Source organism: Salmo salar, chromosome ssa09 (assembly GCF_905237065.1).
Source record: "Salmo salar chromosome ssa09, Ssal_v3.1, whole genome shotgun sequence".
NCBI lineage: Eukaryota > Metazoa > Chordata > Actinopteri > Salmoniformes > Salmonidae > Salmo > Salmo salar.
Window position 1 is genome coordinate 114,198,482 of NC_059450.1, and position 23,939 is coordinate 114,222,420.

The 23,939-nt window shown below is 42.1% G+C and overlaps 1 protein-coding gene across 1 annotated transcript; it reads right to left on the reverse strand.

The window, feature by feature from the left end:
• Positions 1 to 576: 576 nt before the first annotated feature.
• Positions 577 to 21,869, reverse strand: LOC123744710 (ubiquitin conjugation factor E4 A). The gene is made up of 20 exons (XM_045724353.1): positions 21,753 to 21,869; positions 19,841 to 20,012; positions 19,339 to 19,509; positions 18,388 to 18,500; positions 17,903 to 18,055; positions 17,118 to 17,277; positions 14,827 to 15,029; positions 14,439 to 14,630; positions 6,982 to 7,315; positions 6,772 to 6,898; positions 6,206 to 6,513; positions 5,496 to 5,628; positions 5,053 to 5,243; positions 4,757 to 4,857; positions 4,502 to 4,615; positions 3,750 to 3,924; positions 2,779 to 2,959; positions 2,302 to 2,449; positions 2,051 to 2,208; positions 577 to 1,808 (listed from the first exon to the last, which is right to left on the reverse strand). Exons 2-20 carry the CDS (start codon positions 19,968 to 19,970, stop codon positions 1,673 to 1,675), a joined length of 3,228 nt encoding a protein of 1,075 aa, XP_045580309.1. The 5' UTR covers positions 19,971 to 20,012; positions 21,753 to 21,869; the 3' UTR covers positions 577 to 1,672.
• Between the last annotated feature and the right edge of the window lie 2,070 nt (positions 21,870 to 23,939).

Sequence of the window (23,939 nt, forward strand, 5' to 3'; positions counted from 1 at the left end):
ATGAGTTTCCCTGAGATGGTTTCTGACAGTTTGTGCAGAAATTCTTCAGTTGTGCAAACCCAGTTTCATCAGCTGTCTGGGTGGCTGGTCTCAGATGATTCCCTAGGTGAAGAACCCGGATGTGGAGGTCCTGGGCTGGCGTGGTAACACATGATCTGCGGTTGTGAGACCGGTTGGATGTACTTCCAAATTTTCTAAAATGACGTTGGAGGCGGCTTATAGTAGAGAAATGAACAAAGGAGAAATGCTCACGAACAGGGATGTTAACAAATTTGTGCACAACATTTGAGAGAAATACGCTTTTTGTGCATATGGACAATTTCTGGGATCTTCAATTTTAGCTCATGAAACATGGGACCAACACTTCTATTTTTGTTAAGTGTAATTGGATAGTGTTAATTAGGAAGTACTTTCTTGTTCAGTGCCTAATACCATTCAAATATCATTATGTTATGGTAACTTTAGTATGTGAGTATAAGGAATAAATGAGTGACTGTTTGCATACAAACATCTACCAATTAATAACCATACTTGGTTATTGCCAGTTATTATGTACTGGAAAAAGTAATGCAAACATTTGTTGAAAGCTTGATACTGTAACACATCAAAGCTTTTTATTTATTAGTCATACTGTACATTCAAAATACATTTTGACATTTAAAATAGTGCATTATAATTTCACCCCGGTAATCATCAAGTTGTTAGATATGCCATATACAAATGCATGCTATCAAATGGGTATTCTTTCCCAAGTTCTACTCATTTCTTTAGCAAATCACAATTTACTTTAATTAAGTCTCAAATTCCAAACAAGAGCAACTCACACAAGTTTGTAAATAACCAAATCAAGTGACACCCTGACTCCTCAACGGTCTATACCATATCTTGTTTAGGATATAAGACATATCCATTGACGGCGCATTTAATATCATAAATGGAACAAAGACACAAAATAATAACTTGAAAAATGTCTGGTCTCATTCGATGAAATTAAAGCAAGACTGGTGGTTTTAGGCACCGATTCTTTCAATGAAGATTGGTTTAACCACATTTTATTATATGGGTATTATATGCTTGCATAACACATATTATTTCAATGGTAAATGCTAAATAACATCAGATAATCTTGTTTAGATTCATAGATGGATGGTGCATATAGACTATGGTTACTATAGAGACAAGGGGAAATTAGTAAGACATCATCTTGTTCTGAACTACAAGTTTTCAGTATACTTTGCCTACTTTTAAAATATAAAACATTTGGCAGAGCTGATGATGATTTAGGAATTGCTAAACGACTATTTTCCAGTTAGACCAATGGTTCTGACCAGACTGCAACCACTGATAGTAAACAGAATATATTCTCTGAAGCAGGGGGCAGAATTCCAAACCACCATAGGGCATATCAATGTAGCAGTGCAACTCAGTTTTCAATTGTACCACTACCTGCTCTCCTGACAGTTTTTGAGACCTGGGATCTTCCATTGACTGGTGAGGGTTTTTAAGTGACATGTGCGCTGCATGAGAGGGAGATAACAGTCTCTCATGTGGTTTGAAGTCCGAAGCTTGAAGGCAAGCACACATGGATGAGTCAAAGTGGAGCATACTACTGTCAGTAAGGATGTGAGGGAAGGTATGGTACAGTCATAGTTTGTTTGAGAAGATCCCAGGGCTAGCCACTAGGGCCCATCTGCAGTCGCTCCTGCTTATGCTGGGCCAGCCACTGTAAGATCTGTTGCTTCAGCTCCTCGTTGGGCCGGATCTGGTCCATTGTGAGTGGGCTGCGGTTGAATGGGTCTGTCTGATCGCTGTAGGGAGATGAAAATTGATACTAGAAATCGTACAAAAAAAACTTGATCTCGGGCCATATGTTTCAAACACCTCAGAGTAAGACTGCTGATTTGCATTTTAGATCACAATGAATAAGACTACATGGACAAGGGGAGAACTGATCCTAGATCAGCACTCCTACTCTGAGATGCTTGATGCATACAGCCCCTGGAATAAACCAGCAGCACGTAGACATACGACTCCTAAGGGAATCACTCACCTGAGTAAGTGCCGTGCTATAGTCGAGCGATCGACCGTGACATTGGAAGAGGGGAGCAGCACAGGGTCGAGCATCAGCGTGGACATAATGGGGTCCAGGAACTCGTCCGGGGCGTCCGCGTATGTTTCCTCATCCTGCAGCTGTCGGTCTGCATGAGACTAAGACAGGAAGTAGTTATTTGTTTAGGGTTATGCTATGGAGAGGGCATAGTGGTACAGTATAAGATGATTTTATACTACTACAGATCTAACCTTTATTTTGTCAGCAAGGAGACCGAAACCCACAATAATTTCTCCGGGCTTGTTGATCTTCTTCAGGACTCGGACAGTCTGAGAGAAGAGCGTGGGAGAGTAGGAGCGCCCGTCTTTTGGGACAGTGGCACAGAAATTCTCTTCATCACTGCCGAAGAGAAAACAGACATTGTTAGAATCACTAAAAACCAAATAGCCACTTTATATGCCACACATGGATTCAAATGGTACTTAAAGTTTACAAACTAATTTAGCTTTGCTTGACTGTGCTTGCCTGGCACAATAGAACCAATGGAACCATGCAAAACTTGCAAACCCCACCCACCTGGCACGCCAGGCAGACGCTCAAAATATTTGAAGGATTTCAAATACTATTTGAATACAGGTCTGAAGTACAGATTGAAAAAACAAGCGAATTTCAACCCAAATTACTTGAGCCTCGTCTTAGCCTTGAAATATTGCAGTTTTGAAACGTACCCCAGGTTAAGGTAGATGTTGCAGATATCAGAGACCAGTTGTTGGGGCTTGAAGTCAAACTCGCTGAAGTCTTTCACCTTCAGGGCGCCCATCTTGGGTCCGACCAGGTGCTGCAGGAAGTGGTTGAGCATGGAGATGATCCTCTCGGCCATGAAAGGGTGAACAAAAATACTCTTGATCTCTGGGATATCATGGAGAGGGAGAAGCGAGTATGAGTTTCAATATATTCATATACACTGAGTGTACAAAACATTAGGAACAGCTGCTCTTTCAATGACAGACTAACCAGGTGAATCGAGGTGGAAGCTATAATCCCACTTGTTAAATTCACTTCAAATCAGTGTAGATGAAGGGGAGGAGACAGGTTAAAGAAAGATCTTTAAACCTTGAGACATGGATTGTGTGTGTGCCATTCAAAGGGTGAATGGGCAAGACAAAATATTTAAGTGCCTTTGAACGGGGTATGGTAGAAGGTGCCAGGTGCACCAGATTGAGTGTGTCAAGAACTGCAACGCAGCTGGGTTTTTCATGCTCAACAGTTTCCCATGTGTATCAAGAATGTTCCACCACCCAAAGGACATCCAGCCAACTTGACAACTGCGGGAAGCATTGGAGTCAACATGGGCCAGCATTCCTGTGGAACGCTTTCGACACCTTGTAGAGTCCATGCCCGTTGAATTGAAGCTGTTCTGAGGACAAAAAGGGATGCAACTCAATATGAGAAAGGTGTTCCTAATGTCTGTATCGTCAGTTGTACAACACAATGTCATCAAATATAAATGATTGCCATTCACCTTTAACAGGGCAATCTCTTAATTCTGCTTATGGTTTCACTAAAAATGAATTGGACAACAATATCAACAACAACAAAAATACACAAACACCCATAGTTTGTGTAGCTCTAGGTAGAGACGTATGTCCAAGACGTTATACAATCATTGCTATCCATTCATCCTCCTTCTCCAACTAACCTGATGTGAGGAAAGCCAGTGTGCCGATGGTCTCGTTGGACATGATGTTATGGAAACGTGCCAGCTGTCCCAACATCTGCAGACTGGACTCCTTCTCCCTGAGGGCATCAGGAGCCAGGCCCTCCCACTCGCCATGGTCCTTCTCCAGCTGTAGTAGCTTTATCTTGCTCAGGTACTACCACCGACAAGGACCAGGCCAGAGAGAAGTAGTGACAAAATCTGACAGTTGAAATGTAGGATCTTCTTTTAAACTAGAGGATATCAACTAGATTCAATCGCGGGCCAATTTCTTCTTGAGCGGATGGCAAATTGTAGATGGCAAATTGACCGCAAGAAGCCCAAACATATATAATATTTGACTAAAACATAAGCATTTCAAAACTTTGCTTAGAAGTAACTCTTTATTATGCATGGGAATACTTTGGAACAGATTTCCAAAATGAAAACCAATTGGAGCTGATTTGCTGGTGTTTTTACAGTCTTTTATTTGCCTCCGCCCCCCACAAAAAAAGATGGATCAGTAGAGGCTGGTGAGGTGAGGACGACTTATAGTAAATGGTCGGAATGGAACGAAATGAATGGTATCAAACGCATAGAAATGTGTTTAATACCGTTTGTTGACTCCATTCCAGCCATTAAAATAAAACCGTCCTCCAATTTAAAGTGGCGCCAGCCACCACTGAGATGGACATAAGTCAATACCAGGAATGTCCTTTTCATAAAACGAGAGCTAAACGCTGACAGTTTCTCACCTGTATAGCTTCGTCGAGTAGGAAGATGGCGTCGTTCATCAGGAGATTCAGATACCGCAGGAAGAGTGGAGGATTCATGGCTTCGAGGTTCTCGGATGCATAAACAGCAAGACTCTGAAGTAAACAACATTCCACATAAGCATTTTGGTACGTAATGGTGCAGAACTGAAGAGCAATACCGTGTGTCTTCAATAAGGACGACTCCACATATGGTACCATCTAAATAACTAAGAAAAAAAAGGGAAATGAGCTTGCCTTAATGCTCTCTCTGTAGCTCTCCTTACCCCACATGTACTTGAGGATGGGATACATAGGTCTCCTGTAGTTGAACTTCTGTTCAAACTGGTGAGGATCACCTGAGGAGAAAAGTCAATAACATAAAAGTGACATCTTGCATGCACTTGAGCTTCATCACAAAGGTTTAGATTCTAGCACACACAAACGCATGTGTGCAAGACACAAACACACACACACACACACACACACACACACACACACACACACACACACACACACACACACACACACACACACACACACACTAAACCCACCAGTGAACTCAATGTCCACAAACACAGCGATGAGCGCCTCGGCCAGGTGAGGGGCATGGCGGTAGGAGCAGAAGACCCTTTGGCGCTGGAACATGACCGGCTGGGCCGAGCCGGCCGACGCCGGTTCCATGTGGGGCATCACCGCCTCCAGCACCTCTGCCAGCTTTGCCCGCAAATGAGGGTTTTTCATCCTGGGTACATGGGTAAAGAGTAACACAATAGGAACATAGATGAGTCCAAATGGTAGACACATAAACCCCTTAGGAATATCACATCCAGAAGAGTGACTGTAACAGCCAATGGGGATCCACAATTGAGATAAACAGACCTCAAGGCATTGTGTGTACCAGGACACATGGATATTATGCACAGGTGTAAACATGTGACCTGGTACTGTGTATGTGTGCGTGGATGAACTCAAGGCATCTCCCTCTCTTCCCTACCTCTCCACGTTTCCCATGAACACAGTGATGAAGTTGAGGACCTGCTCCAAGCTCTCGGCAGAAGATTCCAGGACCTCGTCAGCGAAGCGGCGGAGGAAGACAAAGAAATCTCCCAAGTTCTCTGCAAAGAACTCTGCAGAAGTACAAGAATCCTTGTGATAACCAACCCCTCCTACTAGTCATCCTATTAATACACTCTCTACCAGAGGAGGCTGGTGGGAGGGGCTATAGGAGGACGGGCTCGTTTTAAATGGCTGGAATGGAATTAATGGAAACACCTGCCATTCAATGTATTATCTGAGCGGCACTGGTGCTCCACAGGTCATGTTTATAAGTGAGTGTTCAAAACAATTATCAAGATTAGGAAAACATTTGCGCACACCTGAGAGTCCCTGCAGTGGCACACTGGTTGAAAACCACTGATTTAGCATCTATTGTACGCACTGACTGCAAGCCAGCATAAGAGCATCTGTCAAATGACTGAAAATATGATGTCAACATTGAAAAGACTGCCAAAAGTTGAGTTCTTGATGGCCTTTGCTCCTCATGGGGCGATTGGTCTAAGTAAGTAAGGTTGACGGAAAGTTTTACCTGCAATGACTGTGATACTTGGTTGTCTTTCCTACCTTAGTTAAATGCCTTGACTGTAAGTCGCTCAGCTAAATATAAATCTAAAAAGTAAAATGACAGAGGGAGGGAGGGGTAGCTACCTGGCATGTGACAGAGCAGGCTGTTGTGTAGTGGCGGCAGGGGGAAGGAGAGCTGGGCGTGCTCGGGCCCCTGGTTGTTGAGGCCCAGTTGAACCAGCAGTGTGGCGCTGGACGCCTGCAGGTTGAGGCAGCACTGCAGCATGCCTGGCTGGGTGGCTGCTGCCTTGGTCGACAGATAGACCGTCATGAGGCGCTCGAACTGCTCGCGGAGCTGCTCGGCCGCCGGGCCACCCGTGAGCTGGGCCTCCCGCCACGTACCCTGCAGCCGATGGAGCGACTGGTTCATCTTCACCATCTGCTCATGGAGTCTAGGGAGAGGCAAGGAGAAGACACGATACAACTTTAATAACCATATGTTACAGCGAACAACGGAAATTTGTCAAGGTTCAGTTCACAACATTAGATACAGTACACATGGCTCAGCTGTTATGAAGGGTTACACTATGAGAATGGACCTGACATGATTCCCTATTCTACTTGAAAGACAATCATATCTATCCTATAATTTGCATTATATCTGAATGTTCTGTAACGTTGCACCCTTCTCAACAGGGCCAGTTAGTTACCTGTGGAAGCCTAGGTGCAGAGTCATCTGGGTGAGGATGAGGTTCTCAGTGAGGAGGCTGTATGACTGGGCGTACTCCACCGACTGCTGGGGGGGAAGGGGGACAAGACACGTCTCTTTGTCCAGACCTAATAAAATAGAGAATTTATTATGTAAAAAGGATATCCAATGACCCAGACATACATGCACGTATATACACGTGCACACACACCTCTGGCATGCACGTTGCGGTTGCGCCGCTCCTCCTCGCTTAGCTCCTTGAGGGCGCAGTAGGTGGGGTTGAAGGTGAGCAGCTTGGGCGAGCGCGGCCGGCAGAAGGGCTGGCACAGCTTGAGCAGCGCGGCGCCCAGGTTGAGGAAGAAGGCGTCTGAGGCGTACATCTGGAAGAAGATCTCGGGCATCTGGTTGGCCCAGATCTTGGCGCGCCCGGCATTGGCCTGCAGGCAGCCGCCCAGCCAGGAGAGCAGCAGATGGCGCGTCTCACCTGACTGCTGCAGCAGGTTCTTCAGGAGCTGGTGCAGCTTGTCATGGAACTGGTCCATGAACTGGGAGGAAAGGAGAGCAGGATAGGATATGTCAACTAGATGGGAGCAGAGTATGTGAGCGAAGTTGAGTGGTCGGAAATCCCACTCATTACTCATGGAGCGGTGCGCAAGCTCCGGCACGCCATGTCATTTTCAACCACTTCGCTAAAAACCGCTCCGCGCTCGCTGCTGCTCCAAATTTGCTCCATTCATTAAAATCACAATTTAACCAACACCCATCTAATTTCATGACTATCTGGATCTACCATTTGGTTTTAAAGTATTGAAACCAAACCATATGATTTGAATGACAAGTATTTTAGAAGCGCTCACTATTTAAAAAACCTGTCATATTAAACAGCATATAAAACTCTAAATAGATCAGGATCCAGACAGGGAGCTTAAGAAGGAACGAAAATGAATTATTTCGGCTATATTATTTCAATTATTTCAAGGCTATAGCCTACAAATAAATATATTGTGAAGCATTTGCGAGTACGACACCATAGGCTGGTAGGGACATGAAGCTCTCAACATTTAAAATTTGTTGTATTAAATCATTATAGTCTATAAATTGTGCATATCGGCTCTGTCTTACTTCGAATTAAATACAAATTAGATGAAAAATGCCTTAATATGCTCAGTGTAATTAATTAACAAACATGAGTTTGGCTAGTCCGTGGCTTCAGGCTCATGGGATGGTGCCTGGAGAGCAGACCAGCAGTAGAGAATATCCTTTCCACACTTGCAGAGCCACTGGGGATGCTAAACACCCTTTTAGCCACTCTTGCCAGGCTGGGCAGAGATGCAGTTGTTTTTTTCTCCCTTCTATTAGGTAGGCCTAAAGGTTTTTAGGCAAAATAACCCAATCAAAATGGAAAGCTCCATGAAAGTGGGAATATGCCAGGCCTATTGAGCCAAAATAAATTATGGATATAGATAAATAGAACAAAAATGAACTAAACTTTTAAGAGATCGAATTGGCGTCACGAACTGTATGATTGATTCTGCCTGTGGAGCTTTCCAGTGGGGGTCTGCGAGGAAAACCGGTGGAGCATAGGTCGGCGCACATTTGGCCCAGCGTCATCCTCGTTAGTAGAGGGTTTAGCCGGGGGGGGGCATTACTTGGCTCATCGCACTCTAGTGACTCGTGGCGGGCCGGGCGCCTGCAGGCTGACTTCAGGTCCCAAGTTGAATGGTGTTTCCTCCGGCACATTGGTGCAGCTGGCTTCTGAGTTAAACGGGTGGGTTTTAAGATGCGCGGTTTGGCTGGTCATGATTCGGAGGAAGCATGACTCAACCTTCGCCTCTCCCGAGCCCGTTGGGGAGTTGCAGCAATGAGACAAGATCGTAACTGTATCGCAATTGGATATCACAAAAATTGGGAAGAAAAAGGGGGCAACATTCTTTTTTGCAAAAAAACTCAAATGAAGGAGGAGGGTAGTCCTAAGTCAAGTAATAGCATGTAGTGAATGTGGATGTGAAAGTTGTGTGAGTGTGGAGTTACTGTTTATGCGACAAGATGATGTGCCATGTGAGAAATTACATATTACGCTGATTGAAATTTGGATAATAAATTGATTGAAATTACTACTATTAAGATTGAAATTTGGATAATAAATTGATTGAAATTACTACTATTAAGATTGAAATGTGGATAATAAGCTGATTGAGTCTGGGACTACTAATAATAGCACGAGTGTTATTAAGCACGGGGTGTTGTTTTATATGTGTAGATACATATGATGCATAGGATGCACATGGAGTGGTGTTGATGTGAATACCTAACTATAGTTAAATAAGGAAAAGAATGAATACCCCAACCAGTTCTGTGTGAGCTGAGTTTTTAGATCCATAACGTTATCTAGGGATTCTGTCCACCACCGGCCCATCAATCTACAGGTAGCGAGCACTGAAAGGAAAAGCCATTGAAAAAATTGAAAGGATAACAGCCCCCGGACACTGATTTCCTTGATATGAAAGAGATGTGTACCTCTCGGGCTGCTGCGCTGTGATTGTTGCTGTGGACACGAATAACTAAAGATTTATAACTTTATATAGGGATTCTGTATGGAAATATGAAAGAGTACTATTCCAATTTGCTGTCAAATAGTACACTAAATTGAATAGTTAAACCTCTATGTATAGAACACTGGTGTAGAAGAGGATTTTGTGATGTAACACAAATGGATAATGGGTTACTAGAGATAAAGTAACATAATATTGAGTATAATGGGTTACTAGAGATCTGATGAACAGGAAAAAATTATAATAATATACAACTTGCACACCCACACGTAGATGTACTTAAGTGGTGTAAAAAGTATTCTGACAAATGTTCAGAGTGGTCTCTTTATGGATAATTAGATAAAGATAAGGTTAAGGCATTGTATGACTATCTAAAGGGTCTGGGAAATAGAGTCTCAGACAAAGATTGGCGTTTATCCCTAACCATTACAACTATAAATAGAACCAATGAATGTTGAACATGGTTGAACAACTAAACTTAAGGCTACAATTTACTCCCGATGGACTTTAAGTTGATATCCCAAATGATGATGTTCAAAACCAATTTGTGAGTAGGCAAAATGGAAACTGCATCTGCTTCCCTGTCTATGGTGCCAGACTTATTATGGACAGGGCATGCCATCTACAGGGGACTGATAGACAGTGCCAGACCAGTTAATACACATTGATCCCTCCAAAGTGTTACATACAGTTGAAGTCGGAAGTTTACATACACTTAGGTTGGATTCATTAAAACTCGTTTTTCAACCACTCCACAAATTTCTTGTTAACAAACTAGAGTTTTGGCAAGTCGGTTAGGACATCTACTTTGTGCATGACAAGTAATTTTTCCAACAATTGTTTACAGACAGATGATTTCACGTATATAACTCACTGTATCACAATTCCAGTGGGTCAGAAGTTTACATACACTAAGTTGACTGTGCCTTTAAACAGCTTGGAAAATTCCATAAAATGATGTCATGGCTTTAGAAGCTTCTGATAGGCTAATTGACATAATTTGAGTCAATTGGAGGTGTACCTGTGGATGTATTTCAACACCTACCTTCAAACTCAGTATCTCTTTGCTTGACATCATTGGGAAATTAAAAGAAATCAGCCAAGACCTCAGAAAAACAATTGTAGACCTCCACAAGTCTGGTTCATCCTTGGGAGCAATTTCCAAATAACTAAAGGAACCACGTACATCTGTACAAACAATAGTACGTAAGTATAAACACCATGGGACCACACAGCCGTCACACCACTCAGGAAGGAGACGCATTCTGTCTCCTAGAGATGAACGTACTTTGATGCGAAAAGTGCAAATCAATCCCAGAACAACAACAAAAGACCTTGTGAAGATGCTGGAGGAAACAGGTACAAAAGTATCTATATCCACAGTAAAACGAGTCCTATATCGACATAACCTGAAAGGCCGCTCAGCAAGGAAGAAGCCACTGCTCCAAAACCGCCATAAAAAAGCCAGACTACGGTTTGCAACTGCACATGGGGACAAGATCGTACTTTTAGGAGAAATGTCCTCTGGTCTGATGAAACAAAAATAGAACTGTTTGGACAATTTGTAAGTCGCTCTGGATAAGAGTGTCTGCTAAATGACTTAAATGTAAATGTAAATGGACATAATGACCATCGTTATGTTTGGAGGAAAAAGGGGGAGGCTTGCAAGCAGAAGAACTCCATCCCAACCGTGAAACACAGGGGTGGCAGCATCATGTTGTGGGGGTGCTTTACTGCAGGAGGGAGTGATGCACTTCACAAAATAGATGGCACATGAGGATGGAAAATGATGTGGATATATTGAAGCAACATCTCAAGACATCAGTCAGGAAGTTAAAGCTTGGTCGCAAATGGGTCTTCCAAATGGACAATGACCCCAAGCATACTTCCAAAGTTGTGGCAAAATGGCTTAAGGACAACAAAGTCAAGGTATTGGAGTGGCCATCACAAAGCCCTGACCTCAATCCTATAGAACATTTGTGTGCAGAACTGAAAAAGCGTGTGGGAGCAAGGAGGCCTACAAACCTGACTCAGTTACACCAGCTCTGTCAGGAGGAATGGGACAAAATTCACCCAACTTATTGTGGGAAGCTTGTGGAAGGCTATCCGAAACGTTTGACCCACGTTAAATAATTTAAAGGCAATGCTACCAAATACTAATTGAGTGTATGCAAACTTCTGACCCACTGGGAATGTGATGAAAGAAATAAAAGCTGAAATAAATCATTATCTCTACTATTATTCTGACATTTCACATTCTTAAAATAAAGTGGTGATCCTAACTGACCTAAGACAGAGAATTCTTACTTGGATTAAATGTCAGGAATTGTGAAAAACTGAGTTTAAATGTTTTTGGCTAAGGTGTATGTAAACTTCCGAGTTCAACTGTATGAATCTTAAAATAAGACATTTAATAAGTATGAAGTAGAAAGTGAATATCCAACAGAGATTGGTAATAAAAATAGAGTAACATCGTTAGGGTAGACAAATTAAAACAATGCCTTCCAATATGGAGAAAGATATGTTTGTTTTGTTTTGATTAAAACCTTGCAATAGGGGGAAAAGCAAAACTTTGAGAGTGATCCATGTGTATTAGTAGTAATAGATTGAGAAGGTCTTCCAATTGGGAAGAAGGAAGTCCTATTTGAAGGAAATAGATATGGAGACTAGTGAAAGTAACAAAGTGAATGGTAATTGGCTTTCAGATAGCACTCTAATAATGCAATATCTTAGTAATTTGAAGTAAATGTTTCAATACAAGGTCACATGACAAACAGAGGGATTGAGCATTGGGACTGATATTAAATTAGAGGCCGCTATCTGGTGTTTGGGTTAGAGATAAGCATCCTGTGGAACAATAGATAGCCGCCAGTACACAGCCTGTTACACTCAAACAGGCTGTAAGAGACACAGTGTGGACATTTGGGACAGAGGTATGAATCATTGAATAAGACACATTTTTGACAATTTCTAAATTCTATAGTTTGGGTAGCACCAGTGATTTAAGTAAGAAGGTAATGTCATCTAAAACAAATATCTGTTTCCATTACGTGGAACTGTGTCCAGAATGAAGTAAATGGTAAATGGTTTTAGTACCAAATATTGAGCTGATAAGCCAGCACCAACTTTTTGAAGGTCCTAGCAGATTTGTTAAACAACAGGTTTCATCTTTTGACTAGTTCATGTCCCAGGGACAGTTTGTACAGAACTGTATGTCAATGCAACAGGTTAAAATAACATTGATTACAAGAGAGGGGTTCTGGGATTGCTTACTTTAGAAGGCACCTATTCAGCTTGATGGTAAGGCCCGGCCATTTTGTTTGTTTTTACCACACATACGCCAGCACCCACACACAACCCACCTGTTAATGAATATTTGTTAGCGATTAATACTCGTTTGATTTATTGTGTGGGGTCATTTAATTTCTGTTTTCGTGGATTTTTCACAGGTTAGAAATGATGCAACTTAAAGGGTACACAAATGAACATTTCTGAAGTTTGTAATGTCAGAGTTTTGGTCGCACACATATAAATGATCTTGATAAGAAATGCACTGAAAACCCCAATGTAAACCTGATACACAAAATATCTTTAAATTATGTCTGATTTATAGGGAAACAAACACTCACTTAATAGGGCTGACTGACCTCCTGGTGAGGCTTAAATAGGCTATGTAAACACTAGATAATTAGGAAGAAGGGTATAATTTATTAACAGTCCTATGTGTGTGTGTGTGTGTGAGTGTGAGAGAGTGAGAGTGAGAGTGAGAGTGAGAGAGAGAGAGAGAGAGAGAGGAAGAGAAGAGAGAGATTTTATTTTTTTCACCCAGATACTACAGAGACGTCATTCTGCTTTCTGGCGCCTTCTGAGAGCCAATGGAAGCCTTAGAAAATGTCACGTTACAGCAGCGATGCTGTATTTTTGATAGAGATGCCCTAGAAGGACAACAAATTGTCAGACAGGGCACTTCCTGTATGGAATCTTCTCAGGTTTTGGCCTGCCATATGAGTTCTGTTATACTCACAGACACCATTCGAACGGTTTTAGAAACTTTAGAGTGTTTTCTATCCAAATCTACTAATTATATGCATATTCTAGTTTCTGGGCAGGAGTAGTAACCAGATTAAATCGGGTACGTTTTTTTATCCGGCCGTGAAAATACTGCCCCCTATCCCAAACAGGTTAAAGATGCACTACGCAGAAATCGCTCCGCCTTTTACTGGTTGCTAAAATTGAGCTAATAGTTTGCCTAATTTCAGATTATGTGACAAAACAAGCAAGTATAGTGTTGCGAATCATTGCACCATCTAAACTGCTATGAAATACATTTTGCATAATCCAAAATATTGTATTTTCAGCTGGTACATAAAACCGAAAATGAAATTTAAGACCGGGAAGCATAGAAATAGTGCATAGAACAGATATACCGCTTCTTAGACTTGCTTTCAATGAGAATGACAGATCTATAACTTAATTTGTGTTAATTTGGTTGGCTGACCAAAAAAGTTACATATTGTAGATTTAAATATGAGAAAGGTGTTGGAAAGTTCCGGTAAACTTCAGGGAAGCTCATCAGGCAGAAGCGCCTCTAGCCTTTCGGGGCGAAACAAAACATTTTAGTGCTCGCCCTCTTGGCAGTGGATAATTGTTTATGCATTGTTAAAGTAAAACTTTCAGCAATTCTCCACATTTTGGCATGGGGTGTAGAGAACATTTTGCAGTTTTAAAAGTAATTTCATGCAATTCTACTCATTTTGCCATGGGGTGGAGAGAAAATATTAGGTAATATCCTCAAATTCTACACATTTTGCTATGAGGTGATTTTGTATTTCTTTTTTCAGTTTAAAGCTTAATTCCCCGCAATTCTACACATTTTGCCAGGACTTATGTCATGTTCACATGATATCTGAGTGAGAGTGACTCAAACATAAGCTTAGACTAAGCTAGTGTCTGACCCTAAGAATCTGTTTGACTCTTGGCAGTAAGCTGGATGTAGGCCTAAGTGGGGTTTTGGAGACACAGAAGATGATAAGGTTAGGGGTCCATCCCAAATAGTACCCTATTCTCTATATAGGGCAATACTTTTGACCAAAGCCTCTATTTCTAGAGCCCTTACCTGGTGTATGTTGGATTCCTGGACCTTCATTTCCTGTGGACTGGAGCGTGATGGGTTGAGGAAGAAGCCGTGACCCTCCACCACCCCCGGGGTCTTCAGCAGGCAAGAGATACTCAACACAGTGCCAAGGAGGGTCTTCTGATACTGAAGCCCATTGTTGGGATCTTTGGGTTGGATGTGCTCCACCAATACCTGGAGTAAGGCAATTTGAAGTATATTATATTAGCAAAGAGTAAACTACTTTTGAGATCAAGGTTGTCCATCGTAGACATACGAATGCAGTTGTTAAAATAATTATAATCTTGTTATTAATAGATCAGCATAGAATATAATCAGGGTTGTAGAAAACAGTCCAGAGGAGTGATGACAATGCATTACGGCCCCTGACCATAGCGATATCTTTTTGGCGGCTGAAGTAGAGGAGCAGGTCCAGGTAGGAGAAGAGCAGCAGCTGGCAGAGATCCAAGTCTTTCACACGGCCTTGGAAGATATCGAGTACGGGCCCGATCACCTCGCTGAAGGTGCGCACCTCCTGGTCAGCCAACAGGCCAGCGATCACCTCCTCCACGAACTCCACTACCTCCTCCAGCTCTGCAACGCACAACAGAAACCACACTTAATGTCTGGGTTTTTCTTGGCTCAAAAAGGGGCTTAGGTATAGAAAAGTAAAAACCCTGTATAATAGGCCTGTATAATGCAGAGAATATACTGTACTTTACAGAACAATACAGGGTTTTTCCTGGCTCAAAAAAGGGCTTAGGTATACAGTACCAGTCAAATGTTTGGACACACCTACACATTCTGTTTTTTTTTAAATTTTTACTATTTTCTACATTGTAGAATAATAGTGAAGACATCGAAACTATGAAATAACACATGTAGTAACCAAAAAAAAAGTTAAACAAATCAAAATCTATTTTCAATTTGAGATTCTTCAAAGTAGCCACCCTTTGCCTAGATGACAGCTTTGCACACTCTTGGCATTCTCTCAACCAGCTTCACCTGGAATGCTTTTCCAACAGTCTTGAAGGAGTTCCCACATATGCTGAGCACTTGTTGGCTGCTTTTCCTTCACTCTGCGGTCCAACTCATCCCAAACCATAACAATTGGGTTGAGGTCAGTTGATTGTGAATGCCAGGTCATCTGACGTAGCACTCCATCACTCTCCATCTTGGTCAAATAGCCCTTACAAAGCCTGGAGGTGTGTTGGGCCATTGTCCTGTTGAAAAACAAATTATATTCCCACTAAGCACAAACCAGACGGGATGGCTTATCGCTGCAGAATGCTATGGTAGCCATGCTGGTTAAGTGTGCCTTGAAAAAATTATAATAATAATAATCATAGTGTCACTAGCAAAGCACCCCCACACCATCACACCTCCTCATCCATGCTTCACGGTGGGAAATACACATGTGGAGATCATCCGTTCACTTACTCTGCGTCTCACAAAGACAAGGCGGTTGGAACCAAAAATCTCAACTTTGGACTCATCAGACCAAAGGACAGATTTCCACATGTCTAATGTCCATTGCTCGTGTTTCTTGGCCCAAGCAAGTCTCTTATTATTATTAGTGTCCTTTAGTAGTGGTTTTATTGCAGCAATTCGACCATGAAGGCCTGACTCACACAGTCTCCTCTAAACAGTTGATGTTGGGATGTGTCTGTTACTTGAACTCTGTTAAGCATTTATTTGAGCTGCAATTTCTGAGGCTGGTAACTAATGAACTTATCCTCTACAACAGAGGTAACTCTGGGTCTTCCGTTCCTGTGGTGGTCCTCATGAGAGCCAGTTTCATCATGGTGCTTGAGGTTATTTGCAACTGCACTTGAAGAAACTTTCAAAGTTCTTGAAATGTTCCGTATTGACTGACCTTCATGTCTTAAAGTAATGATGCACTGTCGTTTGTTTTTGCTTGTTTGAGCTGTTCTTGCCATAATATGGACTTGGTCTTTTACCAAATAGGGCCATCTTCTGTATACCACCCCTACCTTGTCACAACACAACAGATTGGCTCGAACGCATTAAGAAGGAATGAAATCCCACAAATAAACAAGGAACACCTGTTAATTGAATTGCATTCCAGGTGACTACCTCATGAAGCTGGTTGAGAGAATGCCAAGAGTGTGCAAAGCTGTCATCAAGGCAAAGGGTGGCTAGTTTGAAGAATCTCAAATATAAAATATATTTTGACGTGTTTAATACTTTTTTGGTTTCTACATGATTCCATGTGTTATTTCATAGTTTTGATGTCTTCACTACTATTCTACAATGTAGAAAATAGTAAAAAATAAAGAAAATCCCTGGAATGAGTAGGTGTCCGAACTTTTGACTGGTACTGTATATTAGAAAAAATAACTTAACAGTTCAGTAAAGTATATTCTCTGAGTTGTACAGGCCTCTTTCCCACCATTTTCTGGACACAAACCACACACAACAACACATAGCAAAGTGAGGATATTGTACTCTCATAACTGCAGATCGACAAGTTCAAAGCAGTAAAAAACAGTTATTTCATCAGCGGGGGCAAACTAGCCTAAGTTACAGCACATCCTGTCTTGGGAGGCCTCAACAGTCGATACCTGAGCAGCAGACAACACCACTTTCTTTGGCTACTGAGATAGAACAGAAGAGGGATCCTCAGACAGTCGGGCTGCTTTAATAATTGAATGGACTCACGGGCTCCGCCGACTCCCTCCAGCAGCAAATCCAGTAGCTGCTCATACACGTTCTGGCTGATGTAGATCTCTGGGGTGAGCAGGACTGTGCGCGTGTTGGACACCGTCAGGTTCTTACAGCGCACCGCATACGACAGCAGCTTCTCCGGTACTTTGGTGACCTGGGGGTGTGTAATGTCAGGAGGGAGCAGGGAGGTTAGGAATTTATCACATCATTGTCAGCGATGGGGCACAAACTAAACATGCTTTATTTTGCCTATATGCAGACTGAAATGATGTCGAAATAAACAGCAGACTTATCCTTAGACAGGTCATTCATTATGTTCAGTCAGACGATTAACCTTTTCACACTATTGTGGCGACCCAAACCGAACTGTGCAGGCTCTGATATTTTCATTTTACTTTGTCCTATACACCATGGTTTAAACACTGAGTGTAGAAAACATTAAGGGCACTTACTACCTTTTGTCTTGCACATTCACCCTCTGAATGCCACATATACACAATCCATGTCTCAATTGAATCAAGGCTTAAAAATCATTCTTTAACCTGTTTTCTCCGCTTCATCTACACTGATTGAAGTGGATTTAACAAGTGACGTCAATAAGGGATCATACCTTTCACCTGGATTCCCCTGGCAAGTCTGTCATGGAAAGAGCAGGTGTTCCTAATGTTTTGTACACTGGGTATGCCTGTTACAGCGCACTTTTCCTGACTGAATTCTGGCTGGCAATTCGTGGAGGAAGAAAGTAGGAATGAGAGTGAGTGCTGTGTATGTGACCCCACCTCTTCCTTGGCTCTCTGGTAGCATGCGTAGAGGAACGGTATGGCGGACTTGTCCCCAGCGTCTCGGTCAGCAGAGAGATTCACAGCATTACACGAGGTCATGTAGATGAGGTGGTTCCCTGGCTCCAGCATCAGTAATCTGTTGAAGAGTGCCTAATGTAGGATTTTAAAAAAAGTCAAACTTAGCCAACATTCTGTGCTATGAACATTATGTACTTACTTACTGATCTCTGCTCCCTGTGGATCATAACGTTGCTATGAACATTGTACGCCATGTATTTTTCACTATACCATCTTCTTAGAGTAGACGATGCACTGTATATATAATAGGCCTAGTCCCCTGAAAATACAAGCCAGCGAGGAAATCGTCATGAGAAGAGGACACAGTACTGTATACCGTATGCGAATCTCATGGCATAGAGGTCAACTGGGCTGACCAGCGAACAGTTCGCTACCACCATTCCCAATGTCCAATCCTATTGTACCTGCTCGATGTTGTCCATATCCAGCCAGTCTTGCCCGTCCATCTCTGCGGCCATTTCCTCCAGGAACACACAGCGTGGAGGAATCCCATTGCCTCCTCTCAGACTGGGGTCACCTGAGGTCAAACAACAGTCATGTTGAACAGCAGACTCCAAACACTCAGAACATTTTACTTTTCACTTACAGCAGAAACGGTCATTCATGACTCATTCCAGTATACAGGTTATGAGTACTGAGTTGGGCTGAGTCATTTATTGTTTACTTGACGGCCCTGAAATGGAATACTAAGAGACCAGTGGTCCAGCAGCACCAAAGAGCACGAGCCGATTAGATTTAGACTAGAAATTGACAGAAAGGGGCTCCATCATCGGGCACTTTCATGCCAGTCAGTGAGGGATGATGAGCAGAGGAGGAGGACAGTAATCTGGGACCTGTAGACTCCCTTGATGACACAGCCTCTGAGTCAGTCAGTTGGCTGATGCTCTCCATCTAATCTAGTACAGCCACAGAGTGATGTCATGAAGAAAAGACTGCCAGGAAGGATGATTGTACTGAATTCCCTTACAAAGGAGTTTAAGAAAGCTGTAATCACACATTAACCATGTTTCAAATCAAGCACCTCAGATCAATCAACAGAAAACACAGGGGAATAAAAGAGACAGTCAGAATCGGGATGTTGATGGGTGATGAATCGAGCCGTTGCTTGTGTATGGGCACATAAATGGTTGCCTGGGAAACAGACTGATTTGCTTTACTTCATATCACTACGCTACATCAGATAAACCCTGCCAGGAAACAGTAAGGGTTGTTTACATGACAACAAGATTCAGTAAACTAGAAGAAGGGACAAGTGGCATCACGCTGCTACTCCAATGGGGGGAAAAAAGTGCCCTAAACAATGTAGAAATAGTGTAAAAATCCTAATACGCTCCAATCTAACTTCCCGCACTTACTGTTGTCCAAGGTGATGAGGAAGATCCTCTGGATCATGTGGTTGATGTTGAGCTGTTCGCACAGTTCCTGCCGCGACAGGAAGGAGCGGCTGATTTCGGCCACCGAGTCGTCATTGTCCTCGATGCTGTCCGAGTTCTCCGACTCTGACTGACTCCCCTCAGAGTCCTCCGCTACAACACATGACATAAGGCAGCAGATATATGAAACCGTATGAGGTCATTGTCGAGCGTCAAGCCAGTGAGCGAGCCGCATCATATCAGTAATGTTGAAGTTAGACACAGACCAAAATGAGTAACACAGTGGAACTATTAGAGCTGGAGTGGCCAACCTTGGGGAGCTATAAGGTTTGCAGGCCTTTATTCCAGCCCAGCACTAAAACGCCACCGATTCAGCTAATCAAGATCATGTCATGCAGCCGATTAGTCAGGTCATGTGTGTTAGAGCTTTGCTGGAGCAAAAGGCTGCACGCTTTGTAACTCCTCCTTAGGAGGGTTAACTCACAGGGTGGTTCGCCATGGTGCGAAGGTGGTTTCTGGCCCGATGCAAACTGCTTGGCGTCGGCGAGGGAGCTGAAAAGGGCAGCGAAGGGGTTGCGGGAAATGTTTTGGTTGTTGTTGCCCTGGTCAGTCATCTCACTGGAGCATAGACTCCATCAACAGGTGCTGGCACCAGCCTGGACAGAAAGTTACACTGTGGTAGCGCACTGGACTAGGTGAGTTCAAACAAATCTACAGAAGTTGTTTCAAGTGTTAAATGTGTGTCCGTCTGTGAGGGCAATCAAGGGATGCAGGGGAACGCAGATTCTAAAATCCAGAACCTATTTTTCTAACTATCCACTCCTTATATGCTACTCTGTGGCAAGGAGTGGAACAATAACTCAAACAGACCGGTACCCCTAGGCTAAACCAATAAAGTATGAATTTTCATTCAGACCTGAGGAATAACAAGAACCCAATGTTTTAATTTATTTACTAACACTTTCTATTGAAAACTGTGAACCACAGACTGACTGATTAGCTTATTGATAGGGCTCTACAGTGCTACCATTTTGGAGGCATATGATCTTAAATATTTTGCTGTGCTACCTGGAATTTTAATTTGGTAGAAACAATAGAAAAATAAACTAGAAAAAATAAATCACCCAGGTAATAATTGTTGTAATGATTTCTTCTCTGTCCCGTTGCCCACAGCCTTAGTAGTATGCAAACATGTGGAGGCACAGAAAGAAAGGAAAAGCTACAGATGAGCTTCAAGAGTAGCTAGGAATCATACAAACTATGATTCAATGTAGGCTATATCCCAACCTTTAAAAAAAAAAAATTCTGGTTCTCCTATTTTGTATTTAGTGGCAATTGGTATAATTAAAGGTTCAATCTGCATATACTACATCAATTTTGTTTTACTTATAAACGTATTATATAAACCCATTGATTCTTGAAAAGTATAACAAATTACCCATGAGCCCCATTAGAAGCCAAAATAGAAGCTTGTTTTTCCATTGTTTGTAAACAAGGTACATGTGAACAAACACAACTTCAAAACATAGTTAAAACAATAATTTGTATATCATGGGTGGTAAGTCATTGCATCCATAGTTCTGTCTATAAATATGAGTGTGGTTACATTTCTCCAGCAGCATCTCTCAAACTTTGACGGAAACAGTGACGGGGAATCTTCTTTATTGTTTCTACTACGGATTACCCATTTAATACCTCAAATGTTTTTTTGTCCTCCTATATTGTTCGAATTAGGCTCACGTGTGCACCTTGTAAAACATTTCACAGTAGAGTCCTGAATGAATGAGGATGTTTACGGTTTGACTGAAATAAGGCAGCATATACAGAATGTCAACAGATGGACGTCTTCCATCTTAAACTTTCATTTCGCATAATGTAACATTATCATCTTGCGAAGGTTCTGTCAACTTCAAGTGGCAGTAAACTAACATTGACACCTGTCAAACGTGCTAGTTAGTAACATAGCTAGTTAGACTGCTAACTAGCTAGTTATAGCCTGGTTAGCTAATTAACGAGTTGTCAAGTGATGGTGACTTGATGAAGCTTTATCACAACAAACGAAGAAAGGTGTTCCGTGATGTGTTATTTGAAGGAAGGGCACATAGCTAGTTACTGTTACGTATCTTTCAATACCTAGAATCAATTACAGAAACGATTAAATAAGCAAGCTGATGATGTAGCTAGCCGTCAGTGAATCACCGGTTCCGCTCAAGTAGCTAGCTAGCAGTCGCTTGCGTCGTATTTAGCTGGCTATCTTGCTAGCCAACGTTAGGCTAGCAGCTGGATTGCATTACATTAGCCAGGTAAATTAAGAACGCTGTACTTTTTCAGTTAAGGGGCAAAACCTGACTCTTTTGACAAATGTCAAACTAAAAAATATCGGAGTATTGTCATACCTGAAACAACAGCAGATACGTGTATTTCAATTAGCTAGAAATGCTTTATTTCCTCTACTGTGATTCTGGCACAGCTCTGAAGCAGGCAGGATAACTAAGTACTTCCGGGTCACGTATTTTTTGTATCTTTCAGAATGAAAGTCCCACCCTGTATACTTTGTAAATAAATAATTAGTGCGAAAATGATGAATACAATTATCGATATATTTTATACTAGTATCATACAAATAATATTTAACAAGTTTTATATAAGATATTATGTAATTTATTTGTTTATTTGTTTAAAAAAAAGAAGGAAAAAAAAGTCATTTAACTAGGCAAGTCAGTTAAGAACAAACTCTTATTTTCAATGACGGCCTAGGAGCAGTGGGTTAACTGCCTTGTTCAGGGGCAGAACGACAGATTTGTACCTTGTCAGCTCGGGGATTCGAACTTGCAACCTTTTGGTTACTAGTCCAACGCTGGTGAGGCTACCCTGCCGCCCTAGCGTACCTCCTTGTCGGTCCAAACCAAATATTGAAATATTTATAATTTATTTGACCTAGATGTGCACCGACAGAAAGAACAATCAAATCATATTATTTATTGGACGCATATACATATTTTATTGGTCGCGAAACAGCGCCCCTTTGTACCAGTATGTGTAGACCATGTATCTGATTCTGTCTGGACCAAAAGAGTATGACATGTCATACTATTTCTGGCCAGACAGCATCAGATACATGGACTACGTATAGTAAGATTTGAGAGGGGCGCTGTTTTGGACAGGAGGAGAAATGGAAATGGATGAGGGTGAGGTATCGGAGGTGGTAGGTGCGGTGAAGTTATCAGAGAACGAGGTATGCACCGAAGATCAGAAAAAATAAGAGTGTGTGACAGTAGAAGTGAAATTTATGGAAAAAGTGGACACTTGCCTTTTTTGGCTGATCCATTTGTGGTTTCACGGTGGGTGAAAAAATTGTTGGGTCATGTGGAATCGGTGAGGGTAACCAGAAGTGGTCTAGTAATAATTGTTTGGGTTTCTGTTGGGCAGAGGGAGAAGGCGCTCGGCATTAAACGAATGGGGGAAAGAAAAGTGAATTGTTTCGCTCTCAAGAAAAGGGCACCAATGAAAGGAGTGATAACTGGGGTAGCAGTGAATATAAAAGTTGACCAGCTGAGTGGAAAGATTCCCGGTGTTTGTGATTTGAAGTTGAGTCTTTGCTGGACAAAGTGAAGTTAGGATATACAAGTTATCCTGTATGAGTGTATGTTCCGAATACATTACGATGTTACAGGTGTCAAGCTTATGGGCATGTGGCAGCAGTGTGTAGGAGGGAGGGTACAATGTGTGAGAAATGTGCCGAAAATAATGTGTAGTATTGGGGAAAGTAGTGGAATGTGTTCATTGTAAGGGTGCCCATGGAGCTGGGGATCAGAAATGTCCCGTGTGAGAGAGGCAGGTTGAGGTTTCCAGGGTTAGAGTAGTACAGAAGTTGTCATATGCTGAGGCAGTGAAGAAAGTAGAGGAAGATGGGTTAAGGGGGAGGACTTGTAGAGACATACCAGTACAGAGGGATAAGCCAAAAAGTGTTATAAGTTTCAGTAAGATTGGATTTTTAGCATTTATAGCAATGGCTATCAACTGTACTACAGGGATGGATCAGAAGTCTCATAAAATGGAGGTTGTGGTCAGGGGCGAAAATCTGATATCAACTTTGGAGGGGACAATTACATGAAATTTTCTCAAGAGCAATTCCTGAGGGGGACACCAAATGTAGTGCTGTAACACATAGCCTACATTGTAATATGGTAAATGTATATTGAGAAACCAAAGAAATAAGGTGTTTGCCGTACTCCTAACTACCAGTACCCAAAACTACACAACTAATCACAACAGCAATACCATTGCCTTTAACAAATCTTAGTTCAGTCACCAGTTTAAGTTGTGAGTGGGGGTATCCATGGCATTTTCCAATTATGTTCCTATTTTACAAGTCAAAAAAATTGAGAACCTTTCATAATGTTGCCAAACAAAGACTCAACAAACTTACCTGAGACTCCCTGTCTCTGCCAGTCTGTCCCTGCATATCTGTCCCCAACTCTGCTGTCTGTGTGCCATCTGTTGCCTGCTCTGCCTAATGACATCATTGTGAAACATTTCCATTAGAATTTCATTTCTTTCTTATGAACATTTTATCAACTACT

Bases quoted from the DNA above. Each gene is read 5' to 3' on its own strand.
- LOC123744710 (XM_045724353.1), bottom strand. From the start codon at position 19,970: ATGACTGACCAGGGCAACAACAACCAAAACATTTCCCGCAACCCCTTC. The intron at 4,858-5,052 runs GTGGGTTTAGTG...TTTTCTCCTCAG, and splicing joins TGTGGACATTGAGTTCACTG to GTGATCCTCACCAGTTTGAA. The intron at 2,960-3,749 runs GTTAGTTGGAGA...ATGATATCCCAG, and splicing joins ACTGGCTTTCCTCACATCAG to AGATCAAGAGTATTTTTGTT.